Source organism: Taurulus bubalis, assembly GCF_910589615.1.
Source record: "Taurulus bubalis genome assembly, chromosome: 10".
Lineage (NCBI taxonomy): Eukaryota > Metazoa > Chordata > Actinopteri > Perciformes > Cottidae > Taurulus > Taurulus bubalis.
The window spans coordinates 3,837,039-3,859,498 of NC_136598.1; the positions used below are offsets into that span (position 1 = coordinate 3,837,039).

General features: G+C 41.4%; 1 protein-coding gene across 1 annotated transcript; it reads left to right on the top strand.

Annotated features, from left to right (window-relative positions):
* Window positions 1–7,577: 7,577 nt before the first annotated feature.
* On the top strand, window positions 7,578–21,401 carry wsb1 (WD repeat and SOCS box containing 1; the record flags this gene model as incomplete). Its single annotated transcript, XM_079224400.1, has 9 exons — window positions 7,578–7,584; window positions 7,726–7,894; window positions 8,805–9,088; window positions 12,452–12,583; window positions 13,447–13,547; window positions 16,173–16,345; window positions 16,734–16,847; window positions 19,034–19,141; window positions 19,331–21,401. The coding sequence occupies 9 exons, from the start codon at window positions 7,578–7,580 to the stop codon at window positions 19,491–19,493; spliced, it is 1,251 nt and encodes a 416-aa protein (XP_079080526.1). The 3' UTR covers window positions 19,494–21,401.
* Window positions 21,402–22,460: the final 1,059 nt, after the last annotated feature.

A 22,460-nucleotide genomic window follows, 5' to 3' on the forward strand; every position in this document is an offset into this window, starting at 1 on the left:
AATATTTTAAAGCAACAGTCAATTTAAAAAAGGAGCTAATGTTGATCATCCAATCGGTTTGTGGTGAACGAGCGTCCTTCTTAAAATGTTGGGCTATTCTTCATGCCACACTTTCTTTGATCACTGCACTTCCATAATAATTAGTCTTCCGAAACACACAGCAGTCCACCTCAGAGCTCCACGTGTGATGAGGAACAGAGTAGCTCACAGGGTTCACCTTGTGATCTGGATGTGAAGTCCTCGTTATTGTGTAGAAGTGCTGAGATGTACTGTAGATCACATGATACCACGTGCACAACAGCCACACAACAGGGTGTAGTTTGAGGTGATAACGTTGTCTTAGAAATGTCAGAAACCGTTACAAGCTTAAGAGCTCGAGCAACGTGTAGTCTTTGTTATTAAGTAGTTACCCTTTTAGTATTCAGTGTCCATTTCTTTGTCTTACTGTTTTACATACACCGTTTTCATTAAAAAATGTGTTTGAAGATGTGATTGTTAGTTGACGTACTGCATATACATCTTTAAAATTAAGCAATAAGGTACGAGAGGCAGTACTGTATCGTCAATAATGCTATGCAACATACAAACAGCATTGGGAACATCACGTGTGTTAGCCTAGCACCCTAGCTAGATCTCGCACCATCTCATTCATTCACATTGCTGTGGGATGAATGGCTGAGTGGCATTCATCCTCCACCCTGAAAGCAGGGTGGAGGATGAATGCCACCGATGTAAAGAAGTGCTCTCGCTGCTTCTCTGTCTTTTCTCCGACACTTTATTCCCCTCCATGATGTTTAGAGAACTTGCCTCGCGTCGGGAAATTACCGACGGTAATTATCTCTCACTGGAAATCATCACGATGTTGTGATCAAACCCTTTTCATTCATCCTCTTAGTTTCCGGTTTTACTCGCTCCCCGCTAATGAGTCTGCTCGCTCAGAGTGTTACCTGCTCTCCTCTCCCCCATTATTCACCGCTGCCATTCTCATCAAAATATCAAAGTTTACACGAAACATGTTTGTTTGAAATGACAACTAACGGTCGCGCAAAATCTACCTGTTATTTTGAGTGCGCGCTGATATGGAACGCTCTGGTGAATGTAAACAGGCGTACAGTACATTATGGCTCAATAACGTACACCCCGTGACTCACTCTCAACCAATCAGAATGCTTGATTTCATCTACTCGTATTATAAATGTCAAATATGAAATGCTTCCTGAAGTGTATTTTTTCAATTCAATGTTATGTTTCAATATGGAATTAATCGAATCTTTTTATTTTTATTTTACTTTAGTTTTATAATGCACATTTTGAATGCAATCATTACAAATATATGTATTAATTGATTATATGTTTTTCCCCATTGACAAAGATATAAATGAGTCGGGTTGAGGAATATGAAAAGATGAAGTGAGCACGCTCAGCAGCAGCATTATCACGAACTCATGAATGTACATGAGCGGCAACATGCTCGTTGTTTTACTTAAAGCACAGCAGCACAGGGCTTCCTCTTCCAACCCTTTTATACGGACCCCCTCTCCGGGTGCTGTGGCCTCTGAGACGACGACAGGAGGACGGGCATCAGTCATGTGACGCTCGCTCTCTCAACCAAGTGAAGGTCGCACCTTTGCAGTTCTTAGTGATTGTTGTGTCTTTCTCTTGTACGCGAGGAAGTTTCTTAGTCCTTGATGTCATTTTGTTGTACCTCGTCTGATTTGTTTGTGAGCTATATTTGTAAATACAATAACATGGTCATTAAAGTTTTTTTCTATACAGTAAAACTTCTTGAACTTGATGACTGATAAGTCGTGCTCAAAATGAAAGGGGGAGTTTTAAAGTTTTGTTTTGGGGTCATAAATTATAACATTATTTGAGTCATCATCCGGCTCAATAGTAGAGATAGTTTAGTTTGTGTTATTTTTCCATCTATTCCAGATTTAAATGGCCCCATTTCCAAAATAAAAGGAAGTTCTTTCTTCACGTGTTTTGAACAGTTACTTTTTTTTTAACTTATCTGTTAAATAAAAGAATACAAAAGTACATAATTGTACTGTGTGTAAAAGCAGTTATGCATACATTTATTTAAAATTACTGTAATTTATAGTGAAAATTATTGGAATTATTAAACTATTGGAATTTACTTTCAATGTAAACTTACAGTTTTATTTTTGTCAAATCAGCTACATCTATTTAACAGATATTCACTGTGATTTCAAGCAGATTTACAGACATTTAAATTAGTTTTAGCTGGAAAGTTAAATAATGTCACTGTATTAACGCGGCTAGATATGTTCATTATCATTTAAAGGAAGGGGAAAAAAGGAAAGAAAGAAAGACGTTATCAGTGGGTGTTGCCCTCTGCCAGGTTTGTCCCTTGTGAGCAATTCTCTGTTATTTTCCTGGACAGGATTTCAAGACACCGGAAGAGAATGTTTGGATTTCACACGTTCTCATCCCAACTCATCACATACTGACATAGTGAACACAAGCTTCACGCGGTCAGGTCTTTATTTTACTACTCCGTCTATTTGAGCCAAAGTCACCAAAAGTTTAGAGAATGACTATCAAAACATAACACTTCAGAAAATGTGTCAATAAAAATAGAATTGTCTTCATGTCGGCCATCAACTGGAGAGGTTTCACGGTGATATCTATAAGTCAAGATGTCATTCTACAACACATGATTTCTTTCAAGTTAGTTTTTTTCACAGAAATCTCCGCTTCAACACCAAACCTACCGGTATCACTTCTATATACTTGAAAGTTGTTACGCATGGGTTTGTTTGTATGTCAGTCATAGAATTTTTTTTTTTACTAAAAACATGGCTAAAATGGCTTTGTTTTTCTTTATGGCTCCTGATAGTATTATCTGATTTATTGAGTGATACGAAGAGATATCCTAAATGCCCTCAGCCCAAACCTTTGACCCTAATGTGTCACCAAGAGAAAAGAAGCACAGGAGGTCCAGGTGCTCTCCAGAGAGACAGCCGGAGGACATGGGGAAGATCTTTGGCTTGTAAACATACACGTGTGTCGATATCATTTGACAAGAATAATGAAGAGATTCTGAATGAAACATGTTCCAAAAATAATGCAAAGATCTTTGTAATGTAAAGACGTCTATAATTCATTTAGAAACATCCTCCCATAACTTATTGTGAACATATTGCGCAGGGTAAGACTTTTGCATATATATATATATATATATATATATATATGCAGTACAACGGTTTGTATTATTTAAATGCAGTACAACTGTTTGTATTATTTAAATGCAGTACAACTGTTTGTATTATTTTATGATTAATTTGCCAGACTTTATGCGCATGTAAAAGATGATTTTCTTTTTTTTCCTAGGAAAATATCCTAGAAAATGATCTCGAGAACAACAATTGTTATAAAATCAAAATTAATTACTCAAAGAACCATTATTTAGCTGAAAAAACATTTGAAAAGGGTTCTTTAATATAGGGTTCATTTTTTCTTTAGGTTCTTTAAAGAATCAGAAATGGTACCTTAAAGAACCATTTTTTGAAGGTTCTCTGGGGCACCTTTATAGGTTCTTTGAAGAACTATTTAAGGAAATCGTTCTTTAAAGAACTCTGGTTTGAAAGGTTATGGAACCAGAAATGGTTCCTCTATGGCATCACTGAAGAACCTTTTTCGGTTCCGGATGGCACCTTCATTTTTCTGTGTGTACTTTGAGGGGAAACTCTAATATGTAATGACATGAGGCTTTGAGAGAAAAAGAGAGCGAATAGCTCGGCCATTATTCTTACAGGATGGAGTGTCAAAAGTATTAACCAAAGAAACATCAATGTAATATTTCTCCCAGCAATAGAGATATACCCAAACTTGAAATGTCAAATAGGTCAACGGGACTGGGATAAACAACCTTGATGTGTGTCTGTCCAGACCGCAGCTTTGAGTCGTACCATCACTTCCTGTCACCGAGCGGTTCTCATTATCTTTACTCCAATCAATAAAGAAGCAACTGTGTCAAAGGCTTTGTCGACATAGAAACAGTATCAAACTATGAAAACTATTTATTGTATAATTATTATGGACTCTAGCTTACTCTATGATGGAAGTATCACACATGAACTGCACCTCCTGGCTGATGGAATGTACTGTCCAAATAATTATGACATGACATTCCCATCAAACCTAGTTTTGTATAAAGTAGGATATTATTCATGACAAAACTTCTGTTTCTTAATATCCACTGTAGTATATAATTATACTTGTGACTTCTAGTTTAAAGAGATAGGCCGATGTGTTCACCTTGCTTTATCCATTTCTGCCTCGATCTGACTAAGGCTCGGCTTTTGTTTGCACATGTTTATTTATTTATACATCTTAATTTCTTTGCAACTTAGTTCATTTGAATCTCTCCTCTTCAGACGAGGCTTCTGGTGGCACATTAGAAGGGCATGTGAGTTCTGAAATAATCTCTTCTGAAGTCGTCTTCTACCAAGAAGGCTGCCGTGTTTCCTCAAGTATTTACAAATGTAAGGAGCTCCCAGTTACGTCCAAAAGTTCTTTCTTCACATAGTTAACTGGTGAGGATGACCTTGCCTTCATCTTCGATGAAGAGCTCTCTGAACTTCAGGCCTCTGCCTCCTCTCCTGGTGCCCCTGGGACAAATGCTCCCTGAATTGCAAGTCATACCCTTTCAGGAAGGAAGAGTGACTCAAGGACTTTGAAACAAGGGGTCAGGTAAGGCAACAATTAAATTAAATTAAATTAATTTTGTATAGCCCCAAATTACAAAATTGCCTCAGGACTTCGAAGACCTCACAAATGCAAACTAATTTCCTGTTTTTAGGACTCAACTCACTCATTCCTGCAAAGCTTAATAGCAACGCAAGAGAGGAAGAGGGAGGATACCATCACAGCAACACTTAGATTAGACCACACAGGTATTAATAGCACTACGAAAAATGAACAGTGACATCAGTGTATGGGCTTCCATATAAAGCAGAAAGACAAAGATTGCATGATAAAAGTCGTCAAGATGGCACTTTTTTAAGGGCTTGTAGGATGGATGATACAGAGTGAACTGACGTTACAGGAAAACATTCCTGCCCACTGCTATTAGACTTTACAATAAGTCACCCCTGGCCAGATCCTCCGTCAACTGACTCATCAACACAATAGCCCTTGCACCGCTTTAGTTGTCTAGTGTCGTTGTCCAACGACCAAACGTGCAGGAAAAGACCACTGCACCTCAGGAGGTTGAAGTTGAACTTCAATCAGGTTTATTCAACAGAGTATCACACAAGCAGATAGTACGTGATCACGGGTCTGGAGGAAGGGCAGCTCGCTCTATTCCTCAACAGACTGACTCTTTAGGAGAGTGCAAAGCGTTATATAGTCTTTAAGAGCATTTGTGATTGGACAGGAATAAGATGGATATCCTCAACACTAGTCACTGTACATTCTTTATACACTTCATATACACTGCACATACTTTGCATTTGTGCACTTTCTTTATTGTTTCATTTTCTAAATTATTAAACTTCACTGTTTTGTTTTGTTGTATATATTGAGTATTTTTGCATTCCTGATATTTTTTGTGATATCTTTTATTTTTACTAATATTTTGTTGGTGTGTCTCAAAAGTTGCTTGCTATCTATAGATCTATCTATCCATGTATGTATGTATGTATCGGTACACACTCCGGTACAGTAGGAGGCGCTATGCACCTTTAATCTGTTTGTGATCGGTCATTTAAACGAGGAGAGCGAGAGGGGGAGGGCCCAGTCCTTTGATGACGTGAGTGAGCCCCTCCCCCAGTGTTATTGGTCACGCCTCCTCTAGATAAAACAAAAAAAAAACTAGGTCCTATCCAGTCGGAAGCCATTGTACTACCAGGGATTGTACTGAAGTCTACCGAAGCAAATTGTCTAATTGCAGGCTGTTTAAATATAATCAAAACAGCAGTATTATAGATTGAAAACCAAATAAAGCGTATTGTCGAGGAAGTAAAGGAAAACAAGACGTTGACACAGGGCGAACGACGACTGTGTTCTCCACCCGGACCGTTACGCTTGGCGGAGGGATTCAACGGACTTCGGCAGACATCGGAAGGGCAAACCCGCCATCCAGTTGCATATTTTCTCTCGCGCTAGATCTCTCATTTTACAGTCCGTGCTTAGCTTTCTCTTAGGTCTGTGCTCTTATTTAGATGGCAAGCTTCCCAGACTCTGTAAACGAAAATGTTATAGGTAAGTAGAAATCCCAACGTTGGATTATTTTTTTCTCAGCGGTCTGTTTTTAAAAATACTATCACGTCAAACTACAGATTGTTATTGTACCAGCTCGCTGAAATGGTCTCCACTAGAATACAGCTTGGTGGACGGCAGTGAGCATGTTTTCCTTATTGTTCCAGCTCCGTATTTAAGGCGCTATTTTATTCCGTGTATCCCCTCGCCCTGTGCTGAGCGGGGGGTGCAGCTCGGGGCGACAGAGCTAGTAGCGTCAACGTGCGACGCTCGCGCCCGTCGTGTCTTTAGGTTAGAACCGTCTTAGTTACCCGGGTTGACAGCCAACACAACACACAAACACGGCGTGTTTCCGCCCTTCAATCATTTATTTCGTAAGTTAGTGGGTGAACACGTACTTCCCCCGCGGGGTCTTCCGGAGGAGCCTCGGCTCAGACCCGTCCCTCCCCCACGCGCTTGGGATTCATAGTCACGGAGACGAGCGATCCGTGTGCGTCTGCACGTTCACCCCTGTACGGCTGTACGACGTCACTGAATAGGACAGCGATGTTTATGAAATATACATATTGTGTCTCTGTGATCTTAGTGAAGCGTTTGTGTTAAATCCTTTTCAAAGAAACGCCCTCAACTGCAAATATACAGTTCAACATCTGAGCGTGTTGGCTTGTTTTTCCTTCTGGTCCGGATCTATAACTGTCTTCTTACACTGCACTGCATTCTTTAGGAATGGCTTCCACTATATTTACATTTGGTCACGAAGTAACTGATATTTACAGCCCCTATTCTTCACTTTGAGGTTAAACAAATCTCTGATGCCAGTGTGTTGGGGAATTGTCTCTCTTGTGTTTATAAAACCTACGTGCATTTTAGTTATTGTTGTAATTTGTTTAATCAAAGTGAATTTAACTTATTTATCTTATAAAGTTGCCCACCTGTTTTTGTACCACTAGTTGGGTAAGATAGATGGATGATAGATATATACTTTATTCATCCCAAAGGGGAAATTTGTTGTCAAAGTAGCAGCTTAGACACAAAAGATAAAAACAACATGGATTAAAGATATATATATATATATATATATATATATATATATATATATATATATATATATATATATATATATATATATATATATATATATATATATATATATATATATATATATATAGCGCATAGTATTCATTTAGGAAAATAAATGTAAACAATAGAGAAAATGCAAAGTATGTGTAGTGTATATAAACATGTACAGTGAGTAACAAACAACAAAAACAGTGCAAGGGCGATTGATTAATCTACAGAGGATCTGGCCAGAGGTGACTTATTGTAAAGTTTTATAGCCGTGGGCAGGAATGCCCAGTAAGCCAATGGAATGCCTGCATCAGTGACGAGCCCTCTCATGTTGATGAGGGGAAAGGTTACTTTGGTGCTGTAACATGTTCAAAAGCAATCTTCTCCATGGGTGTAGCTAAAGTAACAGTGTTGCTGTTGTTTCTTCAGGTAAGGCAAAGTTCATCGGGGAACTCTTGGTGCCTGTTGCTCCCTTCGACCAGAAGTCTGGGCGTGAGGCATGGACAGTAGCCTTTGCACCCAATGGTTCCTACTTTGCTTGGTCTCAGGGGCATCGCATTGTCAGGCTCATTCCCTGGACAAAATGTCTGAAGAACTTGTAAGTATCATTTGAAGCAGTATTGTAGCAACCATGATTAACAAAACATCAACATTTAAAGTACCAGTTCATACACAAACCAATTTGGAAGATTTAAAAACAAAAACAAGTGACCGCATGGTACAAACCGTGTATAGTGTCAAGTTGTTAAAGGAAATGACGAAGCCCAACTACAATCTCTCTTATGTCAGCAAGACAAAAGGAATTGAACCTAACAGCACATCTGGTGATGTGTTTAATGGATGTTTACTGTTGTACCACTGAGAGCCTGCAGAGGACGGTAGGGAAAAAGTACTGTAATGACGACAGCTAAAAGGATGGGCAAGATAGTATCACAACTTCAGGTTATGTAAGGCTAATGGAACAATCTATCAGTAGATCAACACAGAAAGCAGAACGTACACAAAGAGCTGCTCCTCCCTGCCAAGGCCATGTGGCTAGTATTATCAACTCCCTTTCTGCTGAACAAGCTCCGTTCCCACTCCTTAGAGCCTTGTGACTCATAGAATTCATTTGTTAATCAAGGGGATTTTATCAAAAGTGTTAGTCATATTGGAGCTGTTAAGTTCAGTTTGCTAAGGCAAACCGAACCTTTCCTGCTGCTGCTTTCCCTCTGCAAACCAGTAGGGTTTCCATTATTGTGACACATTATAGGAAATGCAATGTTTTAAATACAGGGTTAGCTGAGCTTTATTATCTATGATATTCTTTGAAATAAGCAGGTCTAATCAACCAAATATGGGTACATTAGACACTGTTTGGTAAATAGAGAAAGGGGGGTTAGGACTAACACACCTCCAACATGTCATCGAGAGAAACCACTTCATCTTGACGTGCGAGTGTGGCTTAGCTGCTCACCCGAGCTGTCTCACGTGACCTCTTGTATCTCCTCCATTCTCTGTTGCTGTAGTGCAACGGGCCACGGTGGAGAGGCCACCAATGCCTTGAGCCCTCGGCGCTTGTCCCGTCAGAACAGCAGCGATGGCCAGGTGATCCCGGAGGCCGACGAGCCTCGCGAACACACCATCGACTGCGGTGACGTCGTTTGGGGCTTGGCCTTTGGCTCCTCGGTGCCAGAGAAGCAGAGCCGCTGTGTAAACATCGAGTGGCACCGCTTCAAGTTTGGTCAGGACCAGCTGCTACTGGCAACAGGCCTCAACAATGGTCGCATCAAGATCTGGGACGTTTACACTGGTGAGGACACATTTTAGTTTCCCTCTTCATTAGTTACTCGTAAGACAAAGTAATTTCATTTAGATCAGGGTAAAGAAAGGTGAATAATAATAATAATAATAACTAGAAAATTTCGCAAGAAATTTTGAAAGTGTGGCTACTGCCGTAAGACGTCGCTATATATATATATATATATATATATATATATATATATATATATATATATATATATATATATATATATATATATATATATATATATATATATATATATTTTACCGGTAGTGAGATGTGTTATTGAGGTACATTTTATATATGCCACCATTAGCTGTGAGGGCTTGATGGTGTAAATATGAATGGGACAGCACTTTGCTGCAACATATCACGTGATTACATGAAAAAATATTGTGTACAATTGTCTATTTATTTTCTATTTAATACAATAATCCTCATTTGAGCTTTATGTTAAGATACAGTTAAATTATGGGGCTTTTATGTTGAAAGGGAAGACAGAAAGACAGACAGGAGGCGTTACAATGCCTTTGACTGAATATCTCCAAGTCATGTGTGTGCAGATTTTCTACCATATATAATTTTTTTTAAACAAGTAAACACATTGATTCCATTAACGGCACCAGTCAACTAGACAGCAGTACTGTCAGCGAGCCGTCCATAGCTGCAACAACAGCGGGCAGCAACATTGACTTTTTACAGTTTAATACTGGGAGCGCAGTGGAGCTACTTACCTGTCAGTGTAACTGGGCTCAGTCATGGTTCACACTTGTTATAAAATTACAGCGCCGAATTGCATTCTGGGTAGAGTTCGTGCACACAAAAAACAGGAAGAGACAGACCGGAAGACACACCACACAAACAGCTGTTCGCCGCCCAACTTCCCAGCATTCAATTTGGCCGTGTAATTTTGAACCATAAATGAACCAAGTTACACTGACAGCTAAGTCAGTGTAACAACAGTTGTTATGTGTAATCACCGGTATGACAGTATATGAAAAATTCATACCTTATGGAAATCTGAAACCGGTATACGGTTTGAACCGGTATACCGCACAGCCCTACGTGAGCGTCAGTGGAGCTGTTAGTCCTGATTCAAAGTGACATACATGCGCGCACACACGCGAATGTGCCACGACCGTATTAACACGCGCAGGCGTGGCCGTTCGCGCGTGCATCGAACTGACCAACTGACAGTTCCTCCTGCGTGTGTACACGCGTGTCACTGGTTGCCATGGTGGCAGCCCTGATTGACTAACTTGAAACAGCTGTGTCACTGAGCGGGAGACTGGACTGTGGATTTAATGAGAAAACAACCTTTCAAACTATTGTATTTGACAGACAACCGTGGATCCCATCGCAAAAATAACGGAATCATGAGAAGCACAAGACTTCTGAGAACGTTTCCATCCAGCGTAACTTCAGTTTATATAAATTATGCCTCAAAAGTCAATATTGTGGAGTGAATGGCAAAATACAAATACGGGGGTTAGTACAAAGCTCTTCCGTGCTCTAGCGATGACGTCACCACTCTAACCTGCCCCATACACACCCCTTGTAAACTCTGAAATGGTTCCCAAATTTTCCTAAACTTAAACAATAATTACATGAAACCTTTGCTAACTATCAAAATATGCCCAATTGGGCAAATAAACTCCAGACTTTTGTCAACGTTTGTCAAACGATACATTATGGCGAGTCACTGTGGGCACAAAGATGAATGTTTTTTTGCTCTCTTCAGTCCGAAACCCCAGTCAAGTGAATGGGACAATTTCTCGCCGCTTTTCGGGAAAATGGCCGGTCGAATCTCTTTAAAAAAGCCATTCCAGGCGATTCCCAATCAGGCCGCACGTTTTGATGTATTTTGACGCATGTGCTGGCAACGCCGCGGGAGGAGATACGGTCCAAAGTTTTGCGGAATAAGAAGAAAAATAATAAGCCTGCAGGAGAACATGAAGTGCGCTTGCTGCAAGGATCTATGACCCCTTGCAGCTGAGCCACACTTAATAATAATAATAGCAAAAACCACCAAAGCAGTGGTATTTTGGAGGCACTAAGTTGAATCAACACTGTCTGAAGTCCACGCGGCTAAAAGCCGATCCTCCAAAGGTAGTCTTGTTTCAGGGGTGTGAAAGTAGTAAACCAGTATGCTCTGAAGTTGAATAAATAAACGATTCAAAGATGCACAGTGGCATCACTCTGTTGATTTTAATAGGTGTGAGCAGGGTTTTAAATAGTAAACTGACTCGATCTTCCCATTGGAAGAAAGCCATGTAGGGATATAATTTATACTGTAGATTTGGGCTTTAGTTTAAATGTGAAGCAAAACTAAATATATTCAGGCTGGAGGTTGGCATTAGGGCCATCAAAAATATTCTAAAGTATGCATTGAAAAGTTAAAAAGAAACGGATGAAAATGAATGTGTTTGTGAAAAAATTGACACTTTCAGTGGTGACTGGTGAGTGATACATTTATTATTTGCAACTGTAATTATGGCAAACAGGGGAGGGAATTTCTAAGCACCTCATGATTCAATTTCAATTCAGAGGGCTTATTGAGCCGTTATCTTTTATTAATTCAATATTAGTAACAAATAGAATAGATGTGTCAACTGGAGCATTACATTTCCAGCATTGCAAAGTAAAATAAAGTGTGGCTTGTAGCAGCATCCTCGAGGTAAATTCAGCATGTTCTGAATCCTGTGACATAACACGCTGCTGTCACTAATAAGTAACATAGACTTCTCTTCAAACAAATCCTCTTGTTATAGGTAATGAGCATTCAACTCGAGTACTAAAATCACTCTTTCTGGAACATGTGGTGAAACTATTAAGTGCACGTTTACAGTGACACTAGATTCTGTAGCAATGCTGCCACTCATACCATGTTACTACTAAAAACGTAGAGGTGAATGTTGTATCTGGATTCAAAGTGTGCAAGAAAGTTCTGATTAGAAGGTAAACAAGATACACGCGTTTTTCGTCTGGTGTGTTCAGGGGCAGCGGTAATGAACGGAAACCCGGTGTCACAGATGTTAAAGACGATCATAACGTTGATAGAGTTTGAAATTTCTGCATAGAGTCCTAATTATTCAAGAGACAATCGCGATGCATCGAAGAAACGCTAAAAAAAGAAAGAAAATATATATTTACCCACAACAACAAGTAGGAAACTGTCAGGTAATCTCCCTCGAGCCAGCTGGCACCGTGTTTTATTTTGTAGTTCTTTTAAGTTCTTGCTGTGCCTGTAAACATCAGACTACTGACTTTTTCATTGTTATGTTACAAGCTCTCAAACTTGACTGAGGACTAGTTACACGTCACTATGTATGAGTTTATTGATAGTCTGTGTAATGTGATGGCTTGCTGCAGGAAAACTGTTGCTGAATCTGATGGACCACACTGATATAGTGCGAGACTTGACCTTTGCTCCTGATGGCAGTCTGATGCTTGTCTCTGCATCAAGAGACAAGACCCTCCGTGTGTGGGACCTCAAAGATGATGGTATGTAAATGAGCTGTTTTTAATGAAATGTTGTCATTGTACTGTCTTTTTCCTTCTTTTTTCTTTTTTAATTCCAAGATGAATTTAGAAGCCGGTGACCTTTTTGTTTCTTCAACTCAGAGCAGGCTGTTGTCAAGGGAAATACCAGTTTGACCTCTGACCAGTTTTGAAGTAAATGTGTAGAATAGCCAGGCAATTGGTAGTCTTTATTTTTGTAAATCTAAAATGCAGCCCTTCACACACTCCCCAGTAAGCATTCACAGGTCACGTGATCATGGCCCTATCCATAACATTAGTGGTGTGACCTGCAATCTTCCAGGAACTGTTCATGGGTCACATCCAATCAGTTGCACATGCTGCTAATTCTTGGTTTACTGTTAATGGACATTGTTATCTCAACGTCTGGTGGTATGCTGTATGTTTCTTATTGTCAACCAATCCCATCAAAAGACCCAACCAACAATTGGTTCCATCTTACTAAGTTATAGGGGGGGAGGGGAAGAGAAGAGAGTCCCCAACGAATGCACCATTTTCTCTTTGAGCAACGTTTATAAAATAAATAAATAAGTACAAACCCCAAGAAGAGTTTGAGGCTCAAATAGTTGTTGCCGTAAATGTAATAATTCCAAATACCTAACAACTAAATGATTTAAGTACATGCCACTGCCTCACTGGTTTGATTCCGCCCTGGAACCTTTTGCGGTGTATCCGACCTTCTCTCTCCGTTATTTCCCGTCTGCCTCTACTCCATACTGTCTGAGTATGAGAACATCTAAACACGACTCATTATGTGACCGCAGTGACACGTGGACAGTAAAGGACACGGTGTCCTGCAGCTGAGCTCATGCGTGTTTGTCTTGTAGGCAACATGGTGAAGGTTCTGCGGGGACATCAGAACTGGGTGTACTGCAGCGCCTTCTCTCCCGACTCTTCCATCCTGTGCTCAGTCGGCGCTGGCAAAGCAGTACGTATACAAGTTCCTTTTTGCCTACTTTTGAAGGGATCATTAGCTAATCTTTGCTCAATTGCTTGTGACAGTTATGCTCAATCATGTTAAAAATGGAAACACTTCCATCTGCCCTTCCATTTCCACCTTAGATCAAACGGTGCTCAGTGTCATGATACGTTGTTCCACCTGCATCTAGATTCTGTTTGGTTTGTTTGCAGTGGGGTGTTCTGACGTTTGCATGCAAAGCAGACAACAGTTTTCAATATTGTTGTAAAGCTAGTAAACTAGTTCCATCATTTAATTCAGATACCCAAGTATGTATGTTGAAGAAGGGGAAATCAAACTGAAACTACATTATAACAGGGGAATCTTCCTTTTTTTGAAGTCACATACAAAAACACTGATGTAGTTTTGAAAACAATTCTGACCTCATGTAAACCTTGCATATTACCAAGGTAATCAACATAAGAAAACCATGTCCTTCTTATATTGCATGTTGAATTGAGCACCCATGTATCTGCAGCCCTTATGGCAGACATGTTTCTGGATATTGATTCCATAGACTGGCCACCATTTGTTCACTTTATCTCCAATGTTGCAGCTGTAGATCCATCTGAACATGGTTGTGATGTAGACATGGTGGTAGCTTTGTTAGGCTGTGTGTGTGTGTCCCTACAGTGTGTGTCTTGCTCTCCCTGTCACAGGTGGTGGCAGAGCTCAGTGTGTGATTGGTTTTGAAGGGAGCGCCGCGCTGACATTTTGAGCAGCCGGTGCAAATCGGGGACGCAAAGTGCGCAATGCCCAAAGGCCTGGCCAGGGGCAGCCTGGCACCAGTCTGTACGTAGGTGCTGCTTCGTGTCTGTCTACCTCTGCTGTTGCAGTTCCTCTATTTATTTTGATTTCAGTTTCAAACTGTCATGAAAGGTGCAATGTGTAAGATCTCTGCCTGGTTAACGTTAGATCGCTGATCTGGCGGGGATCTGGGCAGGCCCCCTCGGGTTCAGACCCCCGGTGCTGGGCTTTGTCCCGAGTGAACTTGTGTTCCAAACCGCTCCGCCAACAGAAGCTCTGTGTCGCCCCCCGTGTCCTCCTGGCAAAGTAGTCCCATGGTGGCAGCAGGATGAACAATCTAAGAAAAAACGTTACGGAGGCGATACAGTCCCGGTTAGTGATTCAGTAAACACACATGGCTCTGGTCAACACGTGCATACACATGTGAACATTATCAGATAGTGTTGTATTGATCAGCTCTGAGTTTCAGCAGTCAATAAGTAGTTTGTTTTGAAATAACTGATGGCTTTACATTTAGATTGTATGCCCCCTATTTCTTTGGAGTATGTGGCCAGATGTTACACATTGCACCTTTTTTGAAAGTGGTTATTAAATACTCCCCCTACCCACCCCTCTCCCCATATCCTACCCCCCCCCCCCCCCCCCTTAAATAGCTCCGTCCACTGCCTGCACAAGCTAGTTTCTCTTTTGTGACGAGGATTTCTGTTACTGTCGGTATGAATGTTTTTCTAGTAGCATACAGTGTAGCATTGTAATGGCAAAACATTCAGCCAGCCACAACAGTTCAACCCCCACCCTTTTTGTTTATTAGTTTAGATTTCAAATATAACACAGCTCTTGTGTTCTAAAAATGTCCGCTGTTATGTTCAGTTCTACTGTGGATTGTTCTGCTTTTCTAAAAAGCATTTAGGAGTTTATGCTGTTGGCAGCAACAGTGGAACAGCAATACATTATACTGTATTCCATCCACATTTCTCCATCAGAACACTTGTGATGAAAAACACAGCTTAGAAAAGATGCATATGTATTTCACTTAAATTTGAGATCTAAAAAAAAAGTGAAAACTAGTACAAAGCGGAGTAAATCAGCTAAGATAACTGAATCATTAGCCTGCATGTCACTGTTTGTTTTTTTTGTAAATGATGAACTGCATTTGTTCACAAGCAGCGTTTGCATCACTTTAGAGCATTTTTATTATTATCAAAGAGCTACAAGTTGTAGAAGTTATAGAACTGGAGAAAAGGCAAAAGCAGCAAAAATGGTGTGTGTGTGTGTGTGTGTGTGTGTGTGTATGTGTGTGTGTGTGCTGCCAGAGGTATCAACCCTTTGGCCATAAAATATTCTTTTCTCTTGCAGTATCTGTCTCTCTTCGTAGGCTTCTGCTGGAGGTGCGAGCCTATTGTAAAGTGAACTAAAACTCTGAAAGGGGAAACCAGTGGAGTAACTTTATGTTACCTTAAGTTACTACTTTTTCTCTCTTGTTGAAATAATAGAAGTATTTATTAAGAATATTAAGTCATGTCTTAAAAGATGTATATATTTGATGATGTAGTTTAATCCTGTTACATAAAGATGCTAATTAATGTAGATGTAGTGTTGCATTTTGACATGCTGCTTGTGTAGCATGTGCTTTTTTTTCTTCTTCTTTCTTTGATCGGTCCGGTTAAATTTGACAAATGACACTGAGCATAACTTGAGTACAACTATTTAATTCTGTTTTAATTCCTGTTGCTTAATTGAATTTGTAAATGCTTTCTGTGCATATCGTAATGATGAGTGTAACCTAGCACATCCATTCTCGGTCCAAATCATTCCATGGGCTATAACCGGCCTCTCCTCACGTTGCAGGTGTTCCTATGGAACATGGATAAGTTAACCTTGATCCGGAAGCTGGAGGGGCACCACAATGATGTGGTGTCTTGTGAGTTCTCACCAGATGGGGCGCTGTTGGCCACCGCCTCTTATGACACCCGGGTCATAGTATGGGACCACCACAAGGCCACCGTCCTGCTGGAGCTGGGGTAAGAAAATATCACACTATACATACAAACATTTCTAGCTGCCATTGATTACAGTAGTATTCCGGGCAAATGGTTCTTTTTAACTTGAGGTACATCTACTGGCTTTGCCTGGAGCTTTCATACCTCAGGGTTCATCTATATCTCTGTTAGCATGAGCTACTGGGTGTACTAGGTCAAATAGGACTGTTATTGAGTCACACCTGAGAGTTCTGAATTGAGTAAATGTGTGTTTTATTGCCTATGTTTTTACTGCAACTTTTAATTTTAAATGTATTTCTTCAATGAAAAGTCACATCTTGCAGCCTCACCATTTAAAACTAGCAACTGGTCATTTTGAACCTGTGAAACTCTGCTTAATAAGGTCATGCGTTCGTTCATCTTTCTCCAGCCATCTCTTCCCCCCTCCATCACCCATTTTCGCTGGAGGGGCAAATGACCGCTGGGTTCGCTCTGTGAGCTTCTGCCCTGATGGTCGCCACATTGCCACCATTACGGATGACAGGTACGACACCGAATGACACCAAACTTCTATTACTCCAGTTCTCCACTTGCCTCGTTTTCCTAACATCTTAAAACACGTAACACAGCAGTTTAGTGCTTTTTGAGGAAACTACAGGGCTTGATATTTTGTAAACTCTGTGTTGTGGCTAGTGGAATGCCTGGTTGGACAAGTGGAAAATAAATGTTCATGAAATCTTTATTTGGGGCCGATTATTCATAAAACAATACAAAGGAGAGATTTGCATTCATGTTTTTTAGTTTTACTACGCTTCCCTCTTACTGCAAATTTGTTGAAATCAGCACGAGAGCTAGTTAGCGTTAGCTGTTATTCTATTGTAATTAATTCTCATCATGCCGAACGATGGCAGTGATGGGCTCTTCTGCCAACAGCACAGAGTTTCTCCCTAACATTTAGTAAATACTCAAAACCGGCGTGCGCTTGCTCGTGCTCCTCTGAATCTTTGTAGCTTGGCTCGCGATCAAGTGACAGTGTTTACATGTCTAGGAAGTATACAAAGGATAGTTTGTTTTTAGATGCTTGAGAAACTGGAAGATTAAAAAATAAATCAATAAATAAATCTTCATTTGAGTCAAATCACATAGTTTCCAAGATATTTTCCCGTCATTGTTATGGTTGCCTTCAGTCTATGGGCATACATCTGGGCTACACTCTTTGTACTTTTGATTCCTCATATTTTCTAAACTTCTATGTTTATACACGCGCTACGGCTCCAAGCCGGACAAAGCTTGACACGGTCCTCTTAAAAACAGAGAAGACAGCTACTGTAACGTCAACGAAGTTTGTACATTGTGATGTGTTCAAGCTCCAAACTGAATATTGGGCCATGGTAACTTCCAATGTTACCGTGATGTGTTCAAATGTAATCTTGTAAAATGTAGTTTTTGGTGAGAAACTTTAATAAATCCAAATTTGAAGGAGATGCCATCAAATAACTTGGATATTAGAGAGAAGATGATGTCAGATCGTCTCTCTCTTCTGGGATATTGTGTCTCCTGCTGCCTGTTCTAAAAGGCTGGATTATCGGCTGCAAGCGGTGCCCTTTTTAATCTTGCACGGAAACAGTCATCGTCAGTGTTTAGATGCTGAACAAGAAGTGATTTCAGTGGGAGCAAACCCACATGTTCAGCTCGTATGTAAACAGCAAAGTGCAGCAGAAAAGATTCCCTGTTTGCTGCAGTTTGTTTTCCAAGCTTGCTGGGAGTCATGAGTCTTAAAGGGATGAGCACACAGAGCTACTGTATGCTGCTCTGTTTGGCAGAGTCACATGACCGTCACAAGGTAGCCATTAATCACTCCGATAGCTGGCTGGCCCAATGCTGTGCTGTTAGCAGAAAATATGTTTTGCAGAATAGCGGTTGTGAAAAAAGAAGCAAACCAACGCAGCCCAGTATTTCAGGTAAACCACTGGCTCATCCATAGAAATATATGCTGGCAACTGTTTGCCAGATTGCCATGAAATCTGTGAAAGAAGAAGAAATCAAGGATCCTTTCAAGTCAAATGCAGTTGAAGCCTTTTAGCTCCACAAACGTAACAAAACAAACGGCGCATTCCTGTGGTGCATGTATTAGAACGTGCATCCAGAGCGTAAACGGAACAATTCTCTGGGCTGAAAAGTTAGCTGAAATGTTTAATGTGATCCTGTACAGGATGTCGACTCTAAAGTCGTTTTTAGTTTCTCACTTTAAACTCAATTGAACAGTTGACAGCCCTGCTAGTTGTGTACAGCACACTCCGACCGATAAAATGCCATTCAAAGTTGATTAAACTAATGTTGGCCCGTTTATTTTTCGTTAAATTCGGGTCCAAGTGTTTTTGTGCGTAATTTATTGAAGCCGATACGTATTGAATGCGATACCATGGCCGCATCAGGCCCTCCAACTGGCCGGCTTTCCACGTCCGGGTTCCGCCTCCAACCAGGGAACGCCACCTTTTTAGATTAATAAAACATCGGTGACTTTTCGTGGATCATGATTCAATCTTTTAGGCCAGTGAACCTTTGCCACACAAATATGGTGTCATGTTTTAGATCTTTTAGGTCTGTCTGTTATCCATGCTTGGAGACTTTCACGCAGTGAACCCAAGAAGAAAGAATCGCACAACAAATTAAAATGTAATGCATGCAGTTCTGATTGTGACAGCAGTTGTGTGTTTGTTCTCTGCGCAGGCTGGTGCGTTTCTGGAGCATAGAGGAACGGGCTCCTCAGGCCATCGCCTCTCTCTCTAACGGCCTCTGCTGTGCCTCCTCCGCTGAAGGAAGTGTCCTTGCTGCTGGGTAGGACACTAGCACATGTACAGACACACCACCTGGACACTGAGGTCATACTACCTCACCTTATTGACTTCTGCCTCGGGTCTGGGATTTAAAGAGACATGGACAATTGGCTGCCTTGCAAGCATTCTTAGCTATTTTTAGATTTGGTTTGAAAATTTCCACTGACCTCGCTCGTTTTCTTCCTTCTAGGACTCGTGACGGCAGTGTGCACTTCTGGGAGGTTCCTCGCAGCGTGGCCAGTCTGCAGCACATCTGTAGGATGTCCCTCCGCCGGGTGATGACCACCCAGCAGGTGGAGGGCCTGGCTATTCCTACACCGCTCCGTGACTACCTGACCTACAAAGTCATCTAATCACACACACACACCCACACACACACCCCCCAGCACCTGTTGACCCAACTGCACTTGCCGCAGCAGCGTCATGCTGGAGAACCAATGAATTTTCCGAAAAATGAACCGTTTCTTTTTTATAGATCTCTGCTAAACAAACGAGCAATCAGACCAGGAGGGAAGGTCTTACTGAAACTTCAAACCCCACCACGTCTACTCGTAGCAGGATATTGTGTTGTTCCGTACATATTTATTTTGTAAGTACTTTAAGTCAATGGGGGTGAGCTAAAGGGAAGAGACATGTGGGCTGTTTAAAGGGTGGAGGTGTTTAAAGGTCAATACTCAGATCTGTGAACAACTGAGATTGAGGATAATATAGTATCTTAATAGCTAACTACTTCACAAGCCAGAGAGCCGCAGTGATAAATCAACCGGGCAGATGGATTGGTATCGGCATACATGTCAGCTGGTAAATGACTAATTGAAGTACAGTGATGCCAAAGATATTTTTGAAACAGTGTATTGGCCTCAGAACTTTTGTATCGGCCCGGAGACTCATCACACGATTTGATTGGTTTACCAGAGAAGCACCATCGAGCACTCGGGACATCTTCATTCATTTGATTACTGAAGGACTTTTAGAAATCTACAGTTTTGGAACGCTCGACTAACGACAAATCCGTTTGACTACAAAGTTCAGCACTCATCACAACATTCCTTGACATGAATTGAATTTGGTGCAACGTTTTGCCGTTCGAAATACTTGTTTGTCTTTGCTTTAAAGCTCCCTGTGGAGGTTTAGACCACTAGCAGCACTGTGGAGATCATCATTGTGTTCCGAATGCATGCACATTGCAAGGTGACCCTAATGGTTTCACACAGCGCCTCTGATTTGAGGGTTGGTTGAGGTAGTGCACCTTTGCAAAGGATTGATGAGGAATGGAGACAGTGTTGTCGTGAGAAACCCTCAAAGTAATACATTTGTTCCAAGGAAGCTCCACAGGGAAACGTTTTTATGACTAAAACATGTCATAAAAACATGTGTCTTTCAGTAACTGGCAAAATAACCGTCATCCAACCCTGACATGCTGCAGGTTTAGGCCCCGCCCCCCCCAAAAAAACATGTTTCTGAGTGGCAACAGAAAAAGGCAACCATGAGCTTGAGTTTACTTCACTGTCCTGTGTTCATGCCTACCACACCAGTACAGAGCCTCCAGTCCGTGTGTGTGTGTGTATGTATGTAAAATTGTATCATGTCTATAAACAAATTTAAAATGTTTTTCCACTGTCATCTGTAACCAGGTTTTCTGTTGAATTTTTGTATCATTGTCTTTTTGTTCTCCTTTTATAAATGTGAAAATGTCTCTAAATAACAAATGCGTTGTTACATTTCTGAACAGCTCTGGTTGAGACGGAAGTAGAACTGCAGTAGAATTTACAATCCTGAAAGTGGTCACAAGCTACCCACCAATCAGATGCTAGCCTTGGCCATCCGGCATTGAAGAGCTTCACGCCTGATAGAAATGTGTGCACATGATGATCCACAGTGACCCGTTCACATTGAGCGTTCTGTTTGTTTAAAGGTCATGTTTAGGTCACGTGTCACTGATGTGAGATCTGAAAAGGGAACGAGCGCCGGCAGCGTGTCCCTGCTCGTGTGTCTGTAGGAAGGTTTGAACGTGATTCTTGGCAACCGGTTGCTCATGCCAAAGGTTTCCCTTTTCAGATGTGGTGTCTCATGAATGGGCTGCAGTGCGTACGCCTCTGTACAGAAGCCCATTACATGAAGGTGGTCTACCCGTTACCGCCATTGTGATTGGAGAAACACAGTCCTGCCTCTGTGAGATGCAGTTTGAAACCGCAAATATATGAATGTATAAAGTTATTTTTTATTTTTTTCGTGTTTGTAGTTTCAGTAAATGCTTTTTAACAAACTGTAGATGGTTATTATTTTGAGAGAGTCTGCGTTGAGACAACCGGCAGTTCAGATATTCAAATATTGTTCTTGAGGCCCCCGGCAGTAAACTGCCTGAAATAATGTCCAAGACTTCAAGCCCCTGAAAAACTGGTTTCAAGTCTTCAGTATTTCTCTCTGTCTACAACATGAAATATTTAACGAATGTGCAAACTGTTACTTTGTGAAAACCAGTTTAATCTTGACAATGCTGTCTATCAGCCAACGTTGAGTGAGCTCTGCTCGGCAGTGGCCTGGAAACAATGGAACCAGACAACTGCCATCACGTTTGAGTTGAACTATGTCGCTGCCTTGATCTGGGCTCAGAAGTATACGTTTCTCTCGTGGAACCGGAGTACTGACATTGCTGAGTGCTATACCATAACTCTCCCTCAGACACCGGGGAGGAATCAGCCGGTGACTGAAGGAGCTGTGCGGCGCTGCCAGAGTGTCCTGCATGGGGTGGGAGGCGTGGTTCATCATGGACGAGCGCTTAGTCATCATCCTCCTGTCCCCCGCCACCTCCACTGTATCCAGGGGACGCCCAGCACGCTGCTGGCCTTCTTTACCAGCTGGGCCAGTCTCCTCCTGTCAGCTGCAGTGATGCTGCTGCTCCAGAAGACTCCATAAAAGATGGCTGATGTCACCACAGAGTCAAAGAAGGTCTTCAGGAGCTCCCTGCACCCCAAAAGACCTCAGCCTCCTCAGCAGAAAGAGTCTGCTCCGTGAGCGTGAGCGTGGTCAGACCAGTCCAGTTTGTTGTTCAAGTGAACACCAGGTACTTATAAGATTTGACGATCTCAATGTCCAGTCCCTGGATGCTCACCGGTACCGGAGGAGAGCGTTTACCCCGGCGGAAGTCCACCACCAGCTCCTTGGTTTTACTGGAGTTTATCTGGAGGCGGTTCCGCTGGCACCATCCTAAAAAGTCCTGGTTCAGTTCTCTGTACTCACTGTCATCATCGGCGGAAATGAGGCCGACGATTGCAGAGTCGTCAGAACAGGAAGTATCCCAGTTGTTAGTGTTGAAGGTT